The sequence below is a fragment of the Melospiza georgiana genome, chromosome Z, assembly GCF_028018845.1.
Source record: "Melospiza georgiana isolate bMelGeo1 chromosome Z, bMelGeo1.pri, whole genome shotgun sequence".
NCBI lineage: Eukaryota > Metazoa > Chordata > Aves > Passeriformes > Passerellidae > Melospiza > Melospiza georgiana.
Window position 1 is genome coordinate 38247066 of NC_080465.1, and position 23704 is coordinate 38270769.

At 36.7% G+C, this 23704-nt stretch overlaps 2 protein-coding genes across 4 annotated transcripts in view; one reads left to right on the forward strand and one right to left on the reverse strand.

Moving 5' to 3' along the window:
• Positions 1-23704, forward strand: part of KIAA2026 (KIAA2026 ortholog) — an 89430-nt gene that overhangs the window by 40169 nt on the left and 25557 nt on the right. The window contains exons 8-9 of one of the 3 annotated variants that reach the window (XR_009115879.1): positions 655-9541; positions 12945-12967. Coding sequence is in view for 1 of the 3 variants with exons in the window: in XM_058043323.1 (XP_057899306.1) it covers positions 655-4265 (3611 nt within the window). In the remaining 2 variants the exon portion in view is untranslated. Of the gene's footprint in view, positions 1-654; positions 9791-12944; positions 12968-23704 lie in introns of those variants that run through there. The other 2 variants (XR_009115878.1, XM_058043323.1) reach the window with 2 other exon arrangements.
• MLANA (melan-A) lies at positions 14482-19940 on the reverse strand. Its single transcript, XM_058043326.1, has 4 exons — positions 19867-19940; positions 17647-17743; positions 15468-15569; positions 14482-14550 (listed from the first exon to the last, which is right to left on the reverse strand). The coding sequence occupies exons 1-4, from the start codon at positions 19938-19940 to the stop codon at positions 14482-14484; spliced, it is 342 nt and encodes a 113-aa protein (XP_057899309.1).

A 23704-nucleotide genomic window follows, 5' to 3' on the forward strand; every position in this document is an offset into this window, starting at 1 on the left:
CAGCAGCTGTCACTAGGCCCACAAGCTGTAACCTCTTGCAGCTGTCCTTGCATCTCCCCTTATCGCTCTACATTTCTTTATGGGTTGTATAGCTGTACCAATTCCCTTACCCCTCCTGCCTCTGTCTCAAAGATCTCCCCAGGTTTATAATCATATTAGGTTCAGAAAGTTATCTTCCTGCAAGAGGCCTCTGCAGTTTCCTGATAGCCCATTAAATGGGGTGATTGGTGAAGTTGTTTCTTGACATTGTCTCCATTTTTGTTTGATCGGATCTATGTCTCTGTATATTTTTTTCCTGGCTTTTCCCTTTTTCCCCCTCAAGATTACCTTGCTGGAATGTACATTTTCATGCTTTCACATACTGTTGTCAATTAACATAACTGACAAGGTTTGGTTTTCCTAACTGTCTCCCATTGCTGGTCAAGTTTCAGTCCATGTATGTTCTTGTTTATTGCTTCCTCCTTTCCTTATTACCCCCTTTTTGTATAGCAAAGATCCTTGAACAGACACCTTAAAAAAATTAGACATTTCCTTCCACATAACTTTACTCTTGTAAACTAGTGTATTGCCTTTAGCAAGACACTGTAAAACTGTTTTATAGGGGTATCAGTTGCAAGCATGTAAAACACAGTTTCTGTTTTAATATCCTTGCAGATGAAATGAAACTATTAGAGATGAATTTATCTGCAGGAAAAAACAGAATTCTGAAAAAAGAATCAGCTTCTAAAGAGATACAGAAGACACTGCCTAAATGCATTAAACGACAGTTCAAGCAAAATAGTTGTCTGGATCAAAGCACTACTGAGCTTTCACCAAGGAAGAAAGCTAAACTGAGCACTAATGAGGCTGTGGTCCAGAGTTCAGAAAGTAGCCTGCAGTTGGATAGTTGCTTGACTGAGCTGAAACAACTTGAAGGGTCAACTCTGGAGCTGCTTTCCTTGACAGATCCTGCAACATCGGTATCAAACTTTCTGAAAGGGACCAAACCCATCCAGGCCTTGCTTGCCAAGAATACTGGGAACAAAGTGACCTTAACAAATCAACTGTTGCCTCCTGCAAGCATGAACGTATCTACTTCTGAAAAATCAGTTTTACCAGCTTTGGAATCATCACTGATCAAACCAGCATTGCCCTGCCAGGCCAGTTCAAAGACTCCTTTGCAAATGGTATACAAAATGCCAAATGGCCACTGCGTACCAATAGACGTTCCCAACAACTCAGTGAAAATTCAAATGCAAGCTATGATTGACCCTAAAAATGGAGAAAAAGTTATGCAACAAGTTCTTATTTTACCTAAGAATTTTCTTCTGCAGCAGAAGGAAGAAAAAATTGTGTCCAAGGATATTCAGTCACTACAACAAAAGTCATTTGAGATGCACTGTACATCCTCACCAGAAATGCCAAACGTCAGTGTTTCTTTAACACCTGTTCTGGTAACAAGCCCTGCAAATACCACTCAGTCACTCACTACAGTTTTTAGCAAGAATACTACCCACTCATCACAAGTGGCTGGTCCCATGAACACTACACAACCACTGTCTAGTGTAACTTCAGCAGATAACTTATCAATAATTAAGGTAAGCCAAAGTGACAGTGGCAAATTCAAGACTACAGTTTTGGCTGCTACATTGCCTATGTCTTTGGCTTCACCTACTCTTTTCACAGCTAGCCAAACCTTAACACCAGCAACAGCATTAAGTGCATCTACAAACACTGATTCTGCCTCTCACAGCATAGCATCACAGCAGCAAACTGACTCCCTTGAAACTAAGCAAGAGCTAAAGACAGTGTGTGTAAGAGAATCACAATCTATCCTGGTCACAACACGAGGTGGAAACACTGGAATTGTTAAAGTGCGAACAAACCCAGACCAGATGTCACCTAGTAGTTTATGTCCTAGTTCAGTTTTCACTTACGCGTCTCAACTTCAGGCCTTTCTCGTGCCGAAAACCACAGCAGTATCATGCTCTAGTCTTCCATTTGTAGCAACAGCCACATCTGGTCTCCCACATATTGGACAATCATCTCCTTCTGGATTTGCCCCCTCAACAACTTCTTTTGTTAACATTCCAGCTTCCCCTGCTGATTTTACCCAGCCAACGGAGAAAAATAACAAATTCACACTACAGCAACCAGCTGTTTGGGACTCTTTGTGTCGAGTAAGAGAGGACTCCTGTCATGTGTCTTCTTCTTTATCCTCCATTCCATTAGCTAGCAATTTGGTGTCAGCAGCTCCAAACAGCCTTGTTAGTGTGACTAGCACTGGACAAAGCAATATTGTAAAAACTCCAAATTCTTCTGTGCAGCATCAAGGGGATACTAAAGTGAAAACAAAATCTCTTACACAATCTGAGTCAAATTCTGCAACAAATGGAGAGTTAATCAGTGGTACTCCAGTCCAGAAATTTACATTAATCACAAATCCACCAATTTTATCTCCATCTGGGGCATCAGGGGTCAATATTATACCCTGTCCAGCATCCACTGCTGTTAATGCTCAGAAGCTTGTTTTCATTAACACGCAAATTGCCAGTGGCCCATCAACCACCAGTCTAGTTGCAGAGTCATTGAAACAGAAACTTCCTTCTTCCCTGACCAAAAGCTTTGTTAATACCACAGAGCACCCACAGTTGGTTTTGATCCCATCTACAGTAGGAGCACCAATAAGAATAAACTCATCACCAACTATTGCTCAAGTAAAAGATGTGAAAATTGGACTAAATATAGGTCAGACCATTGTAAATAGTAAAGGCAGTGCACAGGAGGCTGTACCAGTTAATATATTTCACTCTGGCATTACTAAAGGAGAAGACAAGAAGAGGACAGCCTCGGCCCTATCATTGACAAGTAGTACTGTGGTTCCTGTTCCAAGTTTTGCTGTGTCAGCTGGTGAATCTATATGTGTTGCAACAAAAGCTGAAAATGCCTTTACAATGACAACAGCAAATGCACAAGTAGAATCTGTTTCAGTTACATCAAGTGGAACTTCCTCTGGGGCACAGCCTACTGTCTTGATTGGTGGCAATGATCCCTCAAGAATAAGGCCAGATCTGGGTAATCGACTTTGTACATCAAATATTGGAAATACTGTGGGTATATCAACTGTGAAGACAGGACATCTTGCTTCGTCTGTGCTGATTACAACACAGCCAACAGTATCTCCACAAAACTTAGCATCTGCTCTGCAATTTCCAGTCATTAGCTTGCCTGGACCTGCAGCCACCCCCCACAAGGTGTTACATACAGTTCCTCAGTTGGCAGCAGTTCCAGCTCCTCTTCCAGTACCAAAAAGACAGTTGCCCACACTGGTTCAGTTTCAGTCATCAGGAATTTCAGCTGCTGTGTCAAGTCATGCAGGTATTCACAAACCTCAGAGTATGTTGCCCCCTCCATCGCCAAATACAGGTGAAGTAATTGGTTTTCCCAGTCTTTCCACCCTGCAATGCCAGCAGGTGCCTCCCAGTACAGAGAAACAAAGTCATGATTATGCTTGTGCTTCTGCTGTTCAGATGTCTGAAGCTTTGCCCCCTGTAACAAGCAAAACAGGAGGAATTCTGTTGAATGAACCTTCCACTCAACAGAAAATAGTCATTAACACTTGTATGCCTTTGGCACCTGGAACTCAGATAATGATTAATGGTACTCGCTTTGTTGTTCCACTACAAGGCCTTGGAGCTGGCAGCCATGTTCTTCTTCTCTCCTGTAATACAAAGCAGACTCCTTTAACAATTAACCATGGTCAAGAGCCTCAAGATGTACCAACTGTTAATCCAATAACCTCAAAAAGCATCCTAGCACCAAGTAATTCATTAAGTTCACAAATACCAAAATATCCTTTGAAAAGCTCTACAAAAATTGTGAACTCTTTTGGAGCTGCAGATGCTTTACCCATCGTACATGCAACACCTCAGATATTTGGTACTCCAGCTAGCTCATGTACTCCACTGTCTACAGTAACTCTGCCTGTATCTTCAGTGACAAAGTCTCCCATTAATGTAGCTGCATGTTCTGTTTCTGCTGTTCATCCTCTGAACTCTCATTTACCAAGCAACACATCAGTGTTTCAGCTAGATGGTTCTATCAAAAAACTGTTGGTCAGTCCAGAGGGAGCCATACTGAATGCTCTAAATACTTCAGCACCAAAAGTTCCTTCCCTGTGTTCATCACTGCTTCCTGTTGTTAGTTCCACAAGCAGAAATGCTACTGCAGTCTTCCCTGCATCTCAGTCATCTTGCCTTGATAAACCTGACAAAGCTGCACCCTGAATTTACTGCAAATGAGCCACTTTGAAATTCTGGGGCATTCTTCAAACTTTGGAACTTGTTAACTATTGAAAAATTTCTTATAATGTTTTAAGCAATTGGTTTACTCAATATTAATAAGGTTACAGTTCTTACCTGTTTACCTGTGGGGATATGGAGAAAGAAAAATTTTAGTTTGTTGGAAGTTTTCAGAAAGTTCTCTAGTAAAAGGCTCAGAGATGACCAATTAATTCATGTAACAGTTTGAAGGAATCTCACAATTTGCACATGTTCCATCTTACACTATGGACTGTTTGCCAGTGTGTTTATGACAGTACATATCTCCTTTTTATTTGTCAAATTTATTTTTGGCTTGTTTCTTTAAAAAAAAAATATGCATTGTAAAAATGCAGTCTACAGTATAGAATTGTACATATTCCTGAACTCCTAAAAACCTGTACTAAATAATATGTACAAAGAACTATGCTGTCTTATTTATGTTTTGTTTACATAATGTATAGTTTTTTAAGTATTTTAGTAACTTTGGACCAGTGTACTGTTTAGCAACAATGCAGAAGAATCTGCATGTAATAAATCAAGTTGCTGTACTGCTTTGTGTTGGCAGTAGTTAAAAATGTGTGTATCTGTTACACCATGGGAGAATACATACATACATACACACATACATACATACATACATACATACATACATACATACATACATATATATCTTTCTTTTGGTGTATGGTAGAATGAAATTATTTAATCTCTTCTGTTCTTCTCTGATTTTACATTTCACATGATTTGACAGGATTTGGAAGGAAGGCCTCCTTATTGTTCCTCATTATATAGGGCAGGATAACCCATACTTCATCCATTCTTAATGGTTTGGTTATGTTGCCTAAATAACTGGAGTGAAATGGTAAGGCTACAAATGGATTCCTATACACCAGTCTAAGTCACACTGATTGCTCTTAAGGACTGCCATGCTTTGTCTTAAAGCTCAAATATCTGTTGAACAATTCATTGTTCTCTGTTTTACAACCTTGTATGTATTTCCACATTATCTGGTAACTGTAATAAGGTCACTCGCTAATCTTCCATCTAGCCATAACAACTACCCATTTTTTTCCATTGGTCACGCTTTCTAGCTCTGTATGGTTTTTTTAGCTTATAAGTGCTCTGTCTGGAAAGACAGTGCTAAAACATCATACAAGATTAAAAGAAGCTTTATCAGTACTTTGAATGGGGATAATTTACATATTGCATAAACCTTCCCTTTTTATAAAGTGTATTCAGTATTTATTGACTTAGTTTCAGCATTTGATCTGATAAAACCTTTGGGTTATTTTCTGCAGATCTGCTGAGTTCACAGCTGCCTGCTCATGGAGATAAGTTTTTAATATGTTTTGTGATTTTGCATATAGAGAAAGGGTGCCCATCTTATCTTATGGAAGATGGTGATTTTAGAATTGTTGTCTTCGTATGTGTTGGATTTTTTGTGGAGTTTGTTGGTTTGGGTTTTTTTAGAAACTAGAAGGGAGGATTTCAGAAGAGCTTATGAATAAGAGTTGCCTTTTAAATAGCTGTGACAAAGGGGATAAAAGCTTACATATCTGTATTTAGCCGTGTTTGTAGACTGAGTTTCATAAAAATTAAGCTTCAACCTTTGCTTTCATCCTGTTGAATTTTCTACTTCCCTTCCCCTTTTGCTGTACACAGTTCTGCAGTTCAGATGTTGAGTTGAAGAACAGGACCACATCTTACTGCCTCTGTCAGCTGCTGTTTAAATTGTTCTGAAAAGTAACCTGATAGCTATTTAGCTGAAGTTCTGGGAAACTGGAGGCAAGAAAGGCTTGTGCCTTCCATAGGAACCTTTCGTTTTGCACTAATTAAAAGAATTTCATTGGGGAATTGCATCTTTATGGATCAGAAATCTCCATCTTATCTTAGAGCTGGGAAAGATGGAAACTGTCAATTTTGAAATGAAATAAGGTTTGTTTAAATTCAGAAAAAGCTACCTGCTACGATTTTCCTGCTTCTCATGGAAGATGTTTTGTAATTGATTTTAAAGACACCTGGTGCTAAGGGTGTCTGCATGCCCTTGTAGAGTTTACAGTACTAAGGATTTTTAAGTCTGACTTCATTTTACAGTGGAATGCTGCAGGTGTCTTTTCCAACACAGGGAGATGGCAGAGAATGGCAGTTCTTTCATCGACATTTTACCCATATGTACCAGCAACTCATTTTATTTCCATTTCACTGGTTGAACCCTGGGACTTGATTTTTTTTGATTTTTCTCTTGCAATGATTGTTTTTTCCTTTTTTCTAATTTATGCTTACTGTAGAGTGTATTGTCTACATTGTTGGGAAAGCTCAAGACTAGGTTCTAGTATTGAAGTTGTTCTTGATGGAGAAAAAATTCTTGCATGACATTTTTATGTGTGCTAATGTAATGGAAAGATTTATGCTATAATTCTAATAAAGAGAAAAGTTAGAAAGGTTGAATTTAGGAACTCAGGACTCAAGTAACTTGCTTGAATTATTTCCAAGAAATTTTCGGAATTAGTATGGCAATATTTTATGATTTTCATAAATATTTTATAATTTGGCAGACATAAACTTTACAACATGAGAAGTTTGATTAGTTTGATTACAGTTTTCATGGATTTTTATTCTCAGACATATGTTCACATTCCAAATCCTACTGGAGAAAAACTTGGGACTGCTATGTAATGGGCTTGCAACATTAATTTTGTAAAACCAAATTTTAGTAATTTTTGTGAATAAAATTCCTATTCTCAATATTCTTTTCCGATAGTATGAATTTTAGTCAGAGATAAGGCTTTTTTTCAAGCGAACCTAAATACCCATTGACAATTTGCTGTGTACCTTTTGCACTCTACCAAATGAATAGTGCTACCAGTAGCACAAAAAGAACTGTAAAAAAGTAGATTATATTCACAGGCACAATGAAAAAGCAAAATTGCCTGCATCTCGACTTGAAATTAAAAAGACATTTAATGAAACATATAAACATAGATGTATAAATCAGCCTTTCAAGAAAACATGTTCAACATTTCAGAGCTTGTGAAATGCCTTGCTTTTGGACACCCTCTGATATTGTATACAATATTCAAGCACTATATTACATGCAAAATTCTAGCTTTACTAATGACTTTGAATATTCTGAATGACATCCTTTTATTTACCTGAATGGACATGTTCTGCACAATAGTCTTACTTTGCTATGAGTAGAAAATTACATTAATTTTGCTTTATTGTTCAAACTCTCATGCGTGTGCTGCCATTTTCTCATAGGGATTCTCCCACCCTAGAAGCAATTATATTTGACAAGTTTTAGGGGTCATATAAGTACCTATTCAAACCAAGTGTGTCTGCCAAGTCATTCAAACCTGTGCTGATTTCACTGTGTAACATGGCAAAGGGTTTAATGTGAAAAGGGAAGCAAAAATTCTCCTGGTAAGTGAGTGAAGAGAAAGTAATATGTCTCATGGGGTAGGTCAGCAAAATACTAAAAGCTAGCATTTGTAGGGCATCCATAGCTGCCACAGTGTGTGTGGTTCATAGTTGATGGTAGTGCAGAACTTTAGTAGCCCAAATTAATTTTAAAGTAAATTAATATTTTTTATTGAAGCATGAATGTTTGTTATGTTAGGAGTGTTTCCTTTGAATAGAATGGCCAGAGGTTCTCACAAAGACTTAACTTATGTAGACTGCTCTCTGTAAGCTGCACCTCAGATGACTTCACTGGCTCAAAATAGTAAGAAAAATAAGATAAATAATGCTGCATCAAACTTAAGATCCATCTATCCTATTATGATGGCCATCAATCCCAGCATCACCTAGTCTCTTGAAGCACTTGACAGTAGCATTCCAAAAGAGCACAAAACCAGGTCTGAATACTCTTTTAGTATCCACTTATCTGTGAGCCAGGGTATTCCTCACACAGCTGTGATTTTTTTTTTCCTATTTAATAGCTTTCAGTGTATTTCTTTTGATGAAATACACCAATCCTTTCAAGAATTCATGGAAGTATGTAAAAAGATGATTACCATCCACAGCATCCAGTGGTAGAGAGTTGGTAAATAAACCTCCTTTCTGGTTTTCAAACCTGACACCTGCTAGTTTCATTTGATAATATTTATGTTGTAAGACAAAACAAGCCTTTGCTCTTTGCTATTTTTCTATATGGCCTATGTAGACCTTTGCCATGTTGGTTGTCTCTTTTCCAGAATAAAGAGAAGTTGTGAATTCAATTATTTCTTTCATGGAAGTAATCAGTTGCTGTCATTGCTGTGTATACCTTTTCAATTTTACCGTATCCTTGAGATGTGGTATCAGAAGAGTGAGTGTTCTAAAGGTCCTGTGAGCTATTCAGCAGTGTGTTGATGAGTTTTCTTCATAATATTTATTTCAGTGTTTGTGGGTTGGTTTCTGACTATTATTTAGCCTCGTACTAACTTTTTCATAGAAATATGAATTGTAAACCAACTTCACATCAGTGTCAACTTAATTCATCCAATAAATCTATACCACTTGCAGAATATTTTAGTGTAAAGACATGATCTTTAAAACAGGTTATTGAAACCACTGCGAGTCTGACACTCTGTTCCTATTTTCTTGATTTTATGTCTCTTGAAGATGTAAAAGGGCAAACTGCTGTAATGATTTTCAACATGATGCTTTTTAAATCTCATTGGTTTTGTGCATAGGATACAAGATAAAATCTGTATATGGTCATTTTATACAGATGGGCATCCAGATAAGGATTTTTTAGTTCTTGAAGAAGCCACTTTGTAAATGTGACAAAGAGCAATGTTATTTTAAAAAAATTTCCTTGAAACTACAGTGGCATAAAAGCAAACTTTAAAATCTTGATAAATCTTGGTCTATTTTCCTATTTTCTCAAACTATGGAATTGTCTAGTCAGTAATCACACCTGAATGTCTTGAGTAAACTTGGAAACCAGGATAGTTCATTGTTTCATATGTGACTGGTCCAGGAATTCTTCAGAAATTTTTACAATCTCAGCTGAACTAAGCACATTAAATGAAAATGGTATGTAAAGGAAAAGCAAAGAAAATGTAATTTATTGCTTATAATATTTCTTGAAATTGTTTGTTACACAGAAGGTCCATTAAAATGTGCATAAATATAATTTACGACCTTTTGCAGATGAAGACAATGAAGTTCTGAGTTCTCATAGCAACATGGAGAAACTGGGAATAGAATCCTTGGTCCCCTGACTCCTTCCAGCTTCCCATCCATAACTAAAGGTTAGACACCTAGATTACTGCTTTATCTTCCCCTATTCTCACTTTTTACAATGAAGAAAATATTTGGAAAATGCAGTTATTTTCAGGAATGTGAGGAGCATTGAAAAATAGCATTTATAAAAATTAAACAGCAAAGAGAAGTAAGATAGTAAAGAAACAATTGTGATTTTTTGATTGTCTTCAGGCTTTAGAACTTTGCTTTTCAATACCGATGTCATAAAAAGAAGACAATATTCTTATTTAACTAGTTGTTCATATTGATTCCATCTCAAGTATAAATACGCAAGAATGAATAAATAAGGATAAAATCAGACTATTTTGGCTGTCAATTGGTTATTGCTATCTGGTACCAACATATACATTGAGATCTGCCTTCATAACATGCTGCTATTGATGGAATCATTGCTCATTCTTTTTTTTAATCACATGCAGCAGTGAAATTGAATAACAGAGGAATTGGTGACTGAGTATGACTATGTAGTCACAGGGTGTCTTTCTTATAATAAAGGAAGAGTAGTATCATGATGGATTCCATTTACACAATATTAAAAGTTGGGATTTTTATTATTATAATAAATTTTTACTACTGAGAAGGAGGAATTGTGTGCATATATTTTTAAAGAACATTTACAGTTCGTATTAGCAACACACCAATGCTAAAATTGCAGTAATTTGTTTGAGGCTTGTCTGGACAGTATTCTACAGTTCAACTACGTTATGCCTTCAAAATATTGTTCTTGCCAGTAGAGTGCTTTTTACAATGTGATCATAGAAGAACAAAATGTGGAAGAGACCTATCTGAAGTATTTCCCTCCTCCATGGCCTAAGAAATTTATGGAAAACCAATACATTTTTTAAAAGGGAGCCCATGTCTGAAAGTGAATTTTTTTACTTAAGCAAATGAAATGCAAGGGGTGTGGCTGGTGCAGCAGACCTATCCTTGTATGTTAGCTGCACCTTGGACTGGGTATTTCACTCGCTGTAGTGGCCAGCAGGCAATGCTTAGTGGAAAGAATTAAGAAATAGATCAAGTATGAGTTAATTTTCTCAGTATGTATACACAGTGCCAACAATAATTCCAGCAAAATTGTGTGAACTCAGCCTGAGCTTGTCTGTAACATTAAAGGGCAGATTTTGTAGCCAAAGAATCAGGTACTGCAAAAATGTGAGCAGTAATTCAGAGAGGCAGAGCAGCAGTAACAGTGATATAAAGGCATAAAACTGCTTATCTATTGTAAGGAGCAATGCATGAATTGTGTTCAATGGCAGAAGGTTTGAATGAGGAGTTGACTGAAGTTGTTAATGGGGCCAAAATCCAGGAAGTGAAGATCGTGTGGGCTGCATATCCTGGGAATTATGAATGTAAAAAAGACAAGCTCCTTCAATCTGTGTTGATACCAAAAATGTTCAGGTTGAGTTTCCTGGAGATAGAGAAATAGGAGTAATTTATAACAAGGTAGACACCTGACACCTTTTAATCCTTGCAAGGATTTCTCTACAGGATATTAATGTCAGGGAATAGTCGCACTTACCATATCTTTTTTTTTTGTTTTAATGCAAATTCTGAAGCAGTTCTAAGGTTTTTCTTTTTTATAGCTTCCAGATAACCATCCTAAAATTCTTCCTGCAGAATCAAATCTAGCACTGAACTATGTCCAAAAAGGGCCACTCTTTTGCTCCAGAATGTCAGAAGCAGTAAGTTGAGGTGTACGTGGTGCTATGGAGAAATAGAAATCAATTACTTTTGCCAAGGTGGGTGGGAAAGGACAAATTGATAGAACTTGGAAGATGACACCTTTTTCTTAAGAAACTTACTTTCAACAAAAATAAGTCAGATCTTTCCCCTTAGAGCTACAAGATGGTGGTAGGGTAAATGAAAAAAAAAGAACTGCAAAGAAGGAAGGCTGCTTTTCTGTGTATGCAGAGAACTTAGCAAATGTGCAGCAGAGAATTCTGTTTCTCCCATCCAGAGATGGAAGCTAGTGGAGTTGAAAAAACTTCACAAAATTAGTATTGAAAGACTGAAGTATTTATATTAGGCCATCATTCTTTTCTTGTACTGATTTTAACTCATGTGATATATCTCTCAGAAAAGGAGCAAATAAGGCTTGTGGTCCAAACATCTAATTGAGGCTGTACTAAAATGGTTTGGAAATGTGAAGGCACATGTGCTGCTTAAGCATTGTTCAGATTTTCACCCATGTTAATCCACCAAGACTGGAGTTTGCAGCTATCCCATGCGAAGAGCTTTCTACGGAAACAAGAGGAGGCAGTAACTGTGACATTTAATGTCAATAGTGTTGTCACAATTGATTATAAATTCTGTCCTTTTTTCTCTAGTTAAATATGGCCCAGTAGTCTCTGGTTCTTTTTTGATGAATAAATGTCACAGAATCGCAGAAGCAGAGAATGGGTTAGGTTGGAAGGCACCGCAGCATATCACCTCATCCAATCTCCCTGCTCAAGCAGGATCATCCCAGAGTGCATTGCACAGGATTGCTCCAGATGGTCCTTGAATATTTCCAGTGAGGGAGACTCCACAACCTCTCTGGGCAATCTGTTCCACTGTGAGTTGCGATCCAGTGGGATTAGAGATGGTTCATGGTGGATGAGGATAAGATGGATGAGCCTTTCTTCTTCATATTGCTGTGAGCACAAGGCAGTTCGGAACACCACTACCCCCAAAAATGTCTTTTGTGTTGGCACAAGAGTAAAATCTATGTGGACAAAACATCCAGAAGAGCTAGATTTTGGCAGCAATGGAAGCATTCTGTTCATTAGAAATCTAAGGCGGCGGCCTTTGAGTCAAATACTTTTTGTGTAAAAGAAGTAATGTAAAAATTTGAGGTTCCAGGAGGGCTTATCTGTCCTTTAAGTATCTATAAATTCAGCTCAAAGTTTAATTGTTCCAGTTCAGGCTGCTGAGGAGTTTTAACAATTTAGCCTTACATAGTCCCACAAACAATTAATATTTCTACTTCATCAGTGTTAACTTCTTCATGAGCTTTTGCAACATCTAGTAATATATTTAAAAATATACTACTAAAAATGTGTGCAATCAAGTAAAGCTTTTTGAACTCTAAGCACTTCTTCATAGTAAATAATCTCTATTAATTTTTAATTGATTTTTTCTCAGACATGAGAAAATGACTGCATGTCAGTTCTATTCCACTGTAGTGCTACAGTCTTTTGAAAGGAAGCTGCCCTAGAGTAGAGAAATGCTGAGTGATGAGCTGCTAAAAATATCAGCACCAAGCTTTAGCTTACCAGTCCTGCAAGAAAATTAGTCGGCCATTGTGTTTGACATCTTTAGTGCTTACTAGCTATAAGATAGCATTTTTTATGTTTTTCTGTGTTTTCTTCTTCCTGTTGGTAAATAATTCCACAATTTTTTTCCTGACAGGTGGATATTGGAAATGACACAGGTAAGCAGCTTTTTAGGTTAAAATTCAAAAATAAGTTTCTAAATATACGTCTCTATATTTTAAATAAATATATAAATTGTTTGTAAAGACATATGGATGGATTATAGCCTTTCACAGCAATTACTGATATTTATTACCTTCCAACAATTTTAATCTATATAAACGTTTTTATTACAGAAGAAACATTTCAAAAAACCCATCTTTATTATTTGTCAACACAAATGGAGTTTATGTTAGGCAAGTAACCCATGCCTTGTGTTGATAACTTATTTTGTTTTAATGTTGTTGTATTGGTGTATTTCATGAGAAAGAACTAGATTCTTTACTAATAGCAGTTAATAATTGCTTTATGAAATCATTTTTCTTCTGTAACTACTTTTGATTTTAATGAATGTTGTACCATTCTAGCTGCCTCTTGTCAGATATTAGGCCTTGTGTATAAATTTATTGATCTGCATATAATCTTAAGTAATAATCTGGCAAGCAAGCAATAACAAAAAGGCTGAGTAAACAGTAACTACCAAATGTATGTAGCTAGTTTATGCATATCAAAATCCTTAGTTTTTTATTACTGCTAGTGTTCTGGCAAGCTTGGGAAATTAACATCTAGGAGTCTGCTGTATTCGATATTCTTCAAGAAACATGTTTTTTGTGCATTTTCTTAAATAATTTCATCATATTAGAAAGAAATTACATGTAAGTCTTTAGATTTACAAAGTTCTTTTGCTCTCTCACATGACTGCCACAAGGAATTGAAAGATGATGTCATTATATCCATTGCAGTATGAAATAATATGGACTCCAAGTTGCCTACATTGATTATGTTTTATAAGGAATTAATTCATTACAGGTACATAAACAAGTGATGTGAGGTTAAAGTGTGTTGTAAAACATTGTCACTTTTTGGAAGTAGATTTTAAAACTGCTGGTGAGGAAAACAGTTTGTAAGAGGACATGTAGTCAAATTGTTTGGTTCATTTTGTGACAGATTGTTCTACATTACATTCTAAGGAATAGTTGTTTGGGGTTTTTTGATTTTGTTTTTTGGTGGGTTTTTTTGTGTGTGTGTCTGTAGTTGTTTTTTTGTGTGTGTGTCTGTAGTTGTTTTGGTTTTTTGGGGCTTTTTGTTATTTTTTTTAAAGAAAGGGAAAGATGAAGACAAAGGTGCTGTCACTTTTTACTCCGATTGATACTGAATAGTGTGTCATTACAGATCTATGTAGACCTGTGAAGGATTCAAGATGACTAGACCACAATGTCTAGTCATCTTGAATAATGTATTCATCTGACTGCAAGAAGTGAAAAGCTTAAAACAAAAGCACATTCAGATTTATTAAGGCATTTCAAGGACCAGTTCGGTAAATAAGGCAGGAATAGTTTTCAGCAACTGCTGATGAAGACATGTTTTTTTCTTTTGTATGATCGTAGCTTTAAGGAAGTTAAGCATAGACAGAAAATAAAGAGCAAGCATGAGTAAATGGAATCAGTATGTTTATGGTTTCAAATTTCATCTTATTATGGTGAATAAGGTGGTGGTGACTGATCTGCAGCAATTTTGTCATAAGCTGGTGGAGCATCAGGTACCTGTGGTAAGGAAAATGGATGTGAAAGATCAAAAAAAAAAAAAAACCCAATTGGATTATAAGGAAAATTACAAGAAAATGACCTTAAACACACAGCAAGCTATTTACCACCATATTAGATACAGTTCTATGACTTAAAGAAGCCAAGCTCATTCATTGTGTCTGTTTTTTAAGGTTACTTTTTGGTAGTATGTTTTCTGGCTTTGCATCAGATTCACTTTATTCACTTTATTGCTGTTGTTCATCCAAAGAGAGAATTTTCAATGTTAAAAAGGCAGGAATAATTTTCTTATATATATGGAGTGGTTTTAGATTGATAATTCAGACAAATATTGAAGGTTTTAAGAGTCTTGATGCAGGCATATTATTGTATTTCTAGTGATAAAAATTTGAGCAGCTTATTTTAAATAAGAGGTTAGCCTCTTCTTTTAAAGCAATTTAAACACACCAATTTATATATACTTATCACTTAATTTACCTTTTTGAAAATCAAAAGTTTAAATATAATCATCTTTCTGTAATGATTAGAAGAGCTAACACATTGAAGTTTTATAATATTCTCTGATAATTCTTATCAGAGTATAGTGTGTACAGACACAATTTATTTGTTGTTTGTCTGAATGGTAGAAAATTAGTTAGGGAGATGTTTGGGATTTTTCAGTATATTTCAGCATTCAGGTGTTGCATCATTCTAATAGAACCTTGAAGTAAGCATTCTAAATAGTAGATGTAATGTTTTTCTTTACTTTTTCACAGTACAATTTTTTCCAAATACTACTTTCTAAGTTGATATTGAAGCATGGAAGACTCAAAAGTATGAGAAAATACACCATGGGAGAAATCATCGAGTGTCTATTTAACAATATTATCTCACCATGTCTTACTCAGTTTTAAGTGAGGTCTTGACTTGCAACTTACCACAGAATTAAAGTCTCTGTAGTCCTGCAGAGCCACTTTGCAGTCCAGTATTTCTCCTTCACCTACCACGTGTCGTATTGTGCTCACACTAGAGCTTTTGCTCTGTGACAGATCATAGAGAGATATGGGGGAGGTGAAAGGAAGAAGAGATTGTGAAGTTGGAGCAAAATTTGTCAGCACATATACAGTATGTATTAGAATCTGGGATTAGACACAATGCAAGTAGGAAAGATACCTCACCTAACACTTTTTGCTGTCTCTGCTGAGACATACCTTCTCTCTCCTGTATAATCCAGCTACATTGACAGAAAAATAAGTACTGCATTTTTCTGATGACTGATGTAGGAACTGACATCTCATGTACCCAAATGCCTCCTATTTTTTATGCCAGCTATTCCTTTCTTTAATCTTGAACCTTTTTGTTTTCCATTTTTTCAGCATTTCTTTTGTACACATTCTGTACCAGTTCTCCCCTAGCCAGAAATAGCCTAAGAAAAAATTGATTTTCAAAACCAGAAAGTAGAAATCTCTCATGAGAAGGAATTAAAAAACAGATTATGCTTTTTGCCAGGATATGCAAAACAGACATTTGGTTTGATTTTTGAAGGGGTTTTTTGAGTATTACCTTCATTTTTTGCAACATTTCTCTATGAAAGTTCAGCTTTTAGGTATTCTGCTGGTTGATATATGTATTGGATAGATAACTGGATAATTGGATAGAAAAAGACTGATACAAAGTTACCAGAAAGAGCAAGGAAATGGATTTGCTGACTTAGATGAGACCTTTGCTGGGTTTTTTAGTAGCAAACAGTTACTTATATCTTCTTCAAAGTATTAGGTTAACTAAAAGATACTGTAAGACACATATTTGCCTATAGCTTTGTCTTGGTTTCAGCTGGAATAGAGTTCATTTTCTTTTAAACAGCTGGTACAGTGCTTTGTTTTGGATTCTTTATGAGATTAATGCTGGTAACACAATGATTATTTGGTTTTTGTTCAGTAGCTCTTGCTCTAAGTCAGAGACTTTTCAGTCGCTTGTGCTCTGCCATTGAGAGGATACAAGAGAAACAGGGAGGGCTCATGGCTGGGACACCTGACCTGGACTAGCCAAAGAGACATTCCACACTGGAGAACATCACGCTCAGTATAAAAATAAGGGATTTGGCTGGGAGGAGCTGATTGCTGCTCAGGAATAGACATCAGTTAGAGGTGGTGAGAAACTGTTTTGGGCATCACTTGTTACTTTGGGGTTTTAGTCCTCTCTTTCTCACCTTTTCACTATGATGATCATTAGTAGTAGATGATTATATTTTGTTTCAATTACTGAGCTGTTCTAATTTAACCCATGAAGTTCACCTTTTCTTTCCTATTCTCCTCCACACCAGGGTGGCAGTGGGAAATAAGCAAGTGTCTATGCAGTGATTAATTGCTGTCTGGGGTTAATCCATAACAAGCTTTCACTTTAAAGAATTAAAAAAGACCTCCCTTTCATAGGAGATGGAGCAAAACTTAAAATATAAAGCTTTGGAACTTCTAACAGCAGTTGTTATGAGACAGATTGTACCTTTTTTTAAAAACAGCTTCTAAGAAGACACAGATGAAAATATTTTTAAAGTAGTCTTAGAAAACAAATCTCAAACCCGTCCCACTTTTTTGTAAATCTTAAAATTGCAAATCAAATTTTGCATGGATGAATCTCACATCACCCATAGGTGAGCGTATTTACTTACTTTTACAATTATTTTTTTTCTTCTCTTCTTCCTAGATTTACTCTAATTTACCCCTTATTTAGGGGTAAATCTTATGAACAGGGAATATATTACTGGATGTCTCTTCGTTTTGTGTAAATATAAATAGAATGCTTTCTCCAAATATTTTTTTTTACTGATCTTAAAAAATTTGCAGATAAGTTTTTTTACTGATGTGTTGTGCAAAGTTGGGCAACTGGTTTCATGTCCCTTTGCTTCTGGTTCTTCTTACCCCTTTGTCTGACTTGCATGTTCTTTGGGGCAGGTTGTATTTCATATGTGGTTTTGTCTGTGACATATGTCAGTGTAAATACTGCTTGAGATAGTGATGTCCTGTTACAGATGTGATGTTCTCTGCATTATTGTCATGCAAATCAAGGTAATTTGTTGCCAAAATAATAGCATGAGAGAAAATGAGCTGCCACACTTACCCGCAGACTTTTGTAGCCACTACGTCTTTTGTAATACCAGCAGCCAAAGGCAAGTAAAATTGCCAGCACCAAAATGAAAAGCCCAATACCCAGAGCTCTGTTGGGAAAGCAAAACAAAATTTGCAGCACAACTAGATGCATCCTCCCAAGAGCAAGTATGGTTAGACCAAAAGTTTGTGTCAGCAACTTTTTATCAGAGGAAGTCATGGAGCAGAATTTACCTCAGAAATTAGGCAAAGTATTAATAACTTCATTTAGTTTCTATAGATTAAGCTGTTAGCTAATTTCTCTACCAAGTTCTTAAACATTTTTAAAATATATTTATTTGAAAATAATTATCTACCAGTGACTACAAATTCCAAAAACATACCTGTCTGTAAGTCTCTCAAATCACAGCATTGTGATATTGCAAGTGAATGTGAATTAAATTAAATGCTACATCTGCAATGATGCAGCTCATGTTTCTTTGCTAAATTTCTTTGGGCAACAAGTATTTAAAATGTATCCTAATTGCATCATATTGCAGCAACTTCTAATGAAGGAAGTTTTTTTTTGATGCATAAAACACATTGCAACCTTAAAACATGAGTAAGAATCTTTGAATTATTCGTAAAGAGCTTTATAAGGATTCAGTTCTTGCATGACATACCAGGCACATTGTTGTCATCACTGGGTCATTTTAGGGAAAATATGCTTTGCAAATTGTGCTCTAAAACACCCTTCCCTCACTGCTTCCTGGGGACTTGGACAGCAGCACACTTCCACTTTACATCAAAAAAGCAAGCTGACAAAGTAATTTCAAATTTCCTAGTCACAAAAAGCCTTCCTTTAATTTTAATATCCTCCCTGTTGAGAAATACTGAATTCGTTCCCCAATTTTTTTGTTCTTTTCCTGTTCAGGAACAGAAGAATATATGAAATTATTAAAGGGAAAAGAGTATGGGGAAAAACTGCTATGTGAATCAGGATAAACCCATTCTAACATAGACAGAGCTCACAGCAGTCACTTTCTGATGCAGCCAAAGTTGTGAGATGGCTCCGCTGGTTTTCCTACTCTTGCCAGCACAGTTGAAACTTGGAGGGACTACTTCTCCAGGCAACTGGTGCCCTCTCTACATTTTTAGACTCCTTGCTCGTCACGTGTTGTTTTAGCTGTCCATTAGCCTGTGTATGTCCCTGTCCTGGTTTAGGGCAAATTTAGGAGAAAACCCAGGATGTGTTTCTGGAGCTGGTGCTTCTGACTGCACATTTGCCATCTAACTCCTTCCCTAACTACTCACAGGCTAGTATGGAAAGTGTGTATGCAATTTCTTGCTGTTCCAGTTAATACTGAAGTTGTGCCGCTAAGAATCTAGGGCTCATATCTAGAATGCTTTTGGTACTAGAAGGAGAGGGTCACATAACTAGAAAAACTACTTACAGATGCAGCCACTAGAATTCACAGCAGTTAGAGGTGAGCATGCCTAGTTTCAAGAGCTGAAACATGACTAGCCAGCTTTTTTTTTTTTAAGAACTGAACTGCTTTGGATGGACTATTAGAGAACTTTCCCCTTTTTTTTATTCTTTTTGCCAGGGCTGATGGAGGAGCAGCTATCTTGCAGTATGAGTATTTGCAACAAGTCATTAAGTTTGGGGCCCAGTAAGCCAGTACTAGCACAATGGAATTACTTGCCTTATGTAGTAAAACATCACCAGTTGGGTGGTGTCTCTAATAATCCCAGACCAAACGTATTTTATTGTAATTCAAAGATAAAAAATATTTGGCAGAAATAATTTGGGAGTCATGTTTGTAGGCCACTGATGTTTTGCTCTTTTTTTTAACCATTTCTCTGGGGAGTTTCCACTATTCTTTAGGGTGAGAAAATGTCTCTTTGAGGTTCCTAAGAGAGGTCTGTGAATCTAGAGATTTAGGGTACAGATCACCTTGCAACAGTCTTAAAAGTAAATTCTAAATAAACCTCAATAAACCTGGTAAAGGCTGATGACTTGTGATCATATTATTTAACTTTAGATTCTTGAATTCTGCAATTCTGATTTTTCATATCATTGATGGCTCTCTGAGGTCACCCCTTGACAAACATTAGAGAGACCTATAAGATAGTTAAAAGACACTTCATTTATATACAACAGTAAATTTTTTTTATACAATTTTCTGGTTTTCTTTCAATACAAATTCTTTCACCAGCTTACATGCTAACATAGGTTTTAGTTTACACTTACTCTTCCACTGCAAAATAGACATGTCCTTTCCCTCTAAAGTGGTTGCTGTCCAGGTGGTTATATCTTCTGGGCATTTTGTGAGGTTGGTCCTGCTAAAACCTACAGGGTAGAAACACAGTGTGTCAGTGTGATAAATAATTTGTTACCATTGAAGCTTAATATTCTCGGCTTCTTTGTTTTAATGGGAGCATTTTAGAGAGGCAGGATAATCTGGTATTTTCAGAATCAAGTAGATTCCTATACACACACAACTAAATCCCAATTTAGGATAAAGCTCAAAACCATAACTATAAGTCTACATATTAGGATCATTACTGACATCAAGGTGTTTGCAACTGAGTGTAACAGAGTTTGCAGAATTTGATGTGGTCTGTTTAGGTACCACGCGATGGCAGATTTCTAAAGCAAAATTGAGAATATAGAAAAAAAGGCAATTTTCCTGGACAAGAAAAACAATTTAGAAGAAAAAATAATACTGATCCTAACAATAGTTTTTTTTCTATTCTGTAATTCCCTGTAAACACTCAGGGAATAGGTTTTCAGTCACTGAACACTCTCAGAGATCTGTTGAATTTCTGATGGGAATACTGATTTATGTCTGCTGACAATCTAAACTCAGATGTGTAGTAATTAATTCTATTGTAAATAAAATTGTAATTTTATTTACAATTTTCAATTTCAATTTACAAATATTCCCAATCTTAAGGTGGTAATCACAGCTGTCTGAACAGTTAAAAATCTATTTAATCAAATATAGTGAAGAATAAATCCTCACATAATCATCTTTCTGTAATGTGAAGAGCACAACAGATCCTACTTGACTGTATCCCACTAATCTACCCACACTATACAAGTAAATTAGAAAACACAATTACTTTACTGAAGATAATTCTAGCCAAGGAAATAAAGCATATTGAGTTCACTTAGAGACAGTCAAGCCTCTTCTAAAGCATAATTTTTAAACAAAGCTGAAAATTTTTGTGTGAAACAAAAAATATAAATCTTACCTCCTTCAGACCTGTATTCTGTCTGTTAACTGAAGGCATATGCAGCTTTCTGTTACTTGGTCTGTTTTTTTCTCCTTTGATCTGTCCTCTTATGACTATCACGAGTTTAAATTCCTTTCAGTTCGGCTTCTGAATGCATTAATTAGCATGAAAGGGGCAAGGAGACAACTTCTCATTTTATTCTGCATCCTTCCCTCTTAAAAAGCAGCAGAAAAATCTGTTATTTCTTGATTAATTACATGTGCTCTGAGAGACAGCCCAACACCTTTTTACCTGCCCAATTAGCACAAGCTCCTAGAGTGGGCAGACTGTTTCTAGATTCAAACATGTTTTCATCTAAGGCTGCTTATATTGTTAGAGAGAACTGGTATTTTTGCATGTATTTTCTATAGCTTTGTTTAAGCACTCTTTTTGCACCACTTTTAACACTGTGCAATATAGTATATGTGGACCAAAACTCATAACCCTGTGACAGAAGTGTCTTAGATTAAGGCAAGTACAGTTTAATTCTATACTGAGAAGCAAATACTGCAACAAAAAGAGGGTACATCCCATGGGCTCCAGAACTAATGAAGCCTGGCCTTTGCCTGTGTTAACGGCGTAGTAATTCCATTTACAAGGTCTGGCAAGAAATGGCAGCCTGTGATTGATTCAAAGGTCTGGGTATTGTGATACACCAGCAGTTAGTTACTGCCAAAAGACCAAGGAGACAAAAGAGCCATCTTCTGCTTGTCATTTGTCCTAATGAATCATTAATCTGAGCCTCTCTGTCCCTCTACAATTTTAAGTTTGAAGGATTAAACATTCTTAAGTTTTTACTTGTCTTTGAAGCTGTGCACTAAATGTAGTGAAAATGGCTGACAGACTCAAGAGAAAATTCCTCACACGGGGCACCAGTTGTGGGGGTATCATTCATTGGTTTTTCTGGGTCTGCATTGAAGGCACTTGAGACAGTAATTTGTGTTTGGACTCAAGTGTTTATTATTTCTTATCAGTAAAACAGTCTCACTACTCTGAGTTTGGCAACTTTTCATTAGAAGGCACAAAATGGCTAACAATCTCTTGTTACAAGCTCTTTTAAGACTAAACTATCCAATTAAGAACTGACACCTAGATTATTTTCCCTTTTAACCCAATAATTGATCCCAAAGAGCCTGCACCACATAGTTTCTGCCCAATTACAAAATGCCACCCAAACCCAAGAAGAAGAAGGAAGAAGAAGCATGAAGAAGAAACCCAGGATGACACCCTGTACCCTCCATCTTGCTTCCATCCACAACGTACTAAAAATCCCAAAACCTAAATTTCTCACCAAGTGATAGACGTACACTACTCTCTATAATCTATTTCATACTTTTGTGGATTCTAGTCTATCTTGAAGTCTAGGAAGTTTTCTCCATGAATGAGGGTCAAAGTCAGTGCTCCCCTGGGGTCAGGGCACCCCAGAGCAGACAGAGAAATATTTCTCTGGGTTTCTCAGGGTTTCCACAGGAAAGAACAGACAGTGTGAGTGACCAACATTCATTTCATTAGCAAGTCAGATAAAAAGTATTAACATCAGTATTTTTTAGCTAGGATGGGGCTGATTCTTGTATTTTTCCTAATTATGGTAAAAATCTGTCTATATATTTTTCCATGGTAGTGCCTAGAGACCGGACCAGAAGCAGTGACCACAGTTTGAAACACAGGCTGTGCTCTCTGAACATCAGGAAACCCTTTTTTCTGTGAGGATAACTGGGCGCTGGCGCAGGTTGCCCAGAGAGTTTGTTGAGTCTCCTCCACTGGACATCTGCAAAAGCCATTTGGACACAGTCGTGGGCAACCAGCTCCAAATGGCTCTGCTGCAGCAGGGGTTGGACCACAGGACCTCCAGAGGTGCCTTCCAAACTCTGTCATTATGTTATTAATGCCAGATCTGGTTGGTTTTGCTAGACCTGGTAAAAGTTTGAAGCAACACCATTTTTGCAGAGGGGAGAACAAAGGGTACAGGAAGAATGAAGAGTGAGGAGCAAAATTTGCTAATTTGGGCAAGTTAACCCAGATGAACTCAATAGGAATTTCAAAGGTGAAAGAGATGCAGGGAAGTTTCTGTAAATATCCATGTGTGTAAAATTTTAAGTGGAATCTATCACAGTCTGTCAAGTTCCTAAGAGACATGCCAGCCCTTGTGCACTCTGAAATGTTGTAAAATTCCTTATCAAATCATGTGTTTTCCTGAAGAAAAGCTTCATTTCTGGAAGAGGATGATAACTGAAGCTTGCTTGATCAAGCTGCTTGATCTTGTGAGAATCAGAACACTAATAAAGAAAATCCACATGATTTCTTCATGTAGCAAAACCAGTCTCTGACCCTTACTTCCTTCAAGTGATGTGTAGGGTAAAATGTCAACTGCTTGAATATTATGTGTTCTGAATTAATCTCTTGTTAATAGTATAACAGGAAAGGGAAAAAAAACCAAACAGCTTTGTCATGGATCTGTGGTGCCCTCTGGAATGTAAATGCAGAATGCTGCTATTGAGGATTTGCATGGATGAAGAGATGAAACACCACATCCTGCTTTTGATGGATCTTTTTACAAAATGTTATTTCTCTGATACAGTGCTGCTAACTCCATCAGTGTAAAGTCACTAGGGTTGACACGTGGATTCCGAAGGTGTTATGTTTTCAAAGATAACTTTTCAGGAGTAGAGGATGGAAGAGCAGTACTTTGTAGAAACCCCAAAGTAACCCAGCTTTTTTCTTACAGCCAGACCTGTGGCAAATCCAGGACACTGATGAATCTTGGTGAAAGGTGGGAAATGAATGCTTCTGGTGTAACTAAAAATAACAGG

What these genes read in the sequence shown, in the direction of transcription:
- MLANA (XM_058043326.1), bottom strand. Translation starts at nt 19,940, where the DNA reads ATGCCCAGAAGATATAACCACCTGGACAGCAACCACTTTAGAGGGAAA. An exon ending in GTCTATTTTGCAGTGGAAGA is followed by an intron (nt 17,744 to 19,866) that starts GTAAGTGTAAAC and finishes CTTTCCCAACAG; the next exon opens with AGCTCTGGGTATTGGGCTTT. An exon ending in GTGGCTACAAAAGTCTGCGG is followed by an intron (nt 15,570 to 17,646) that starts GTAAGTGTGGCA and finishes GATCTGTCACAG; the next exon opens with AGCAAAAGCTCTAGTGTGAG.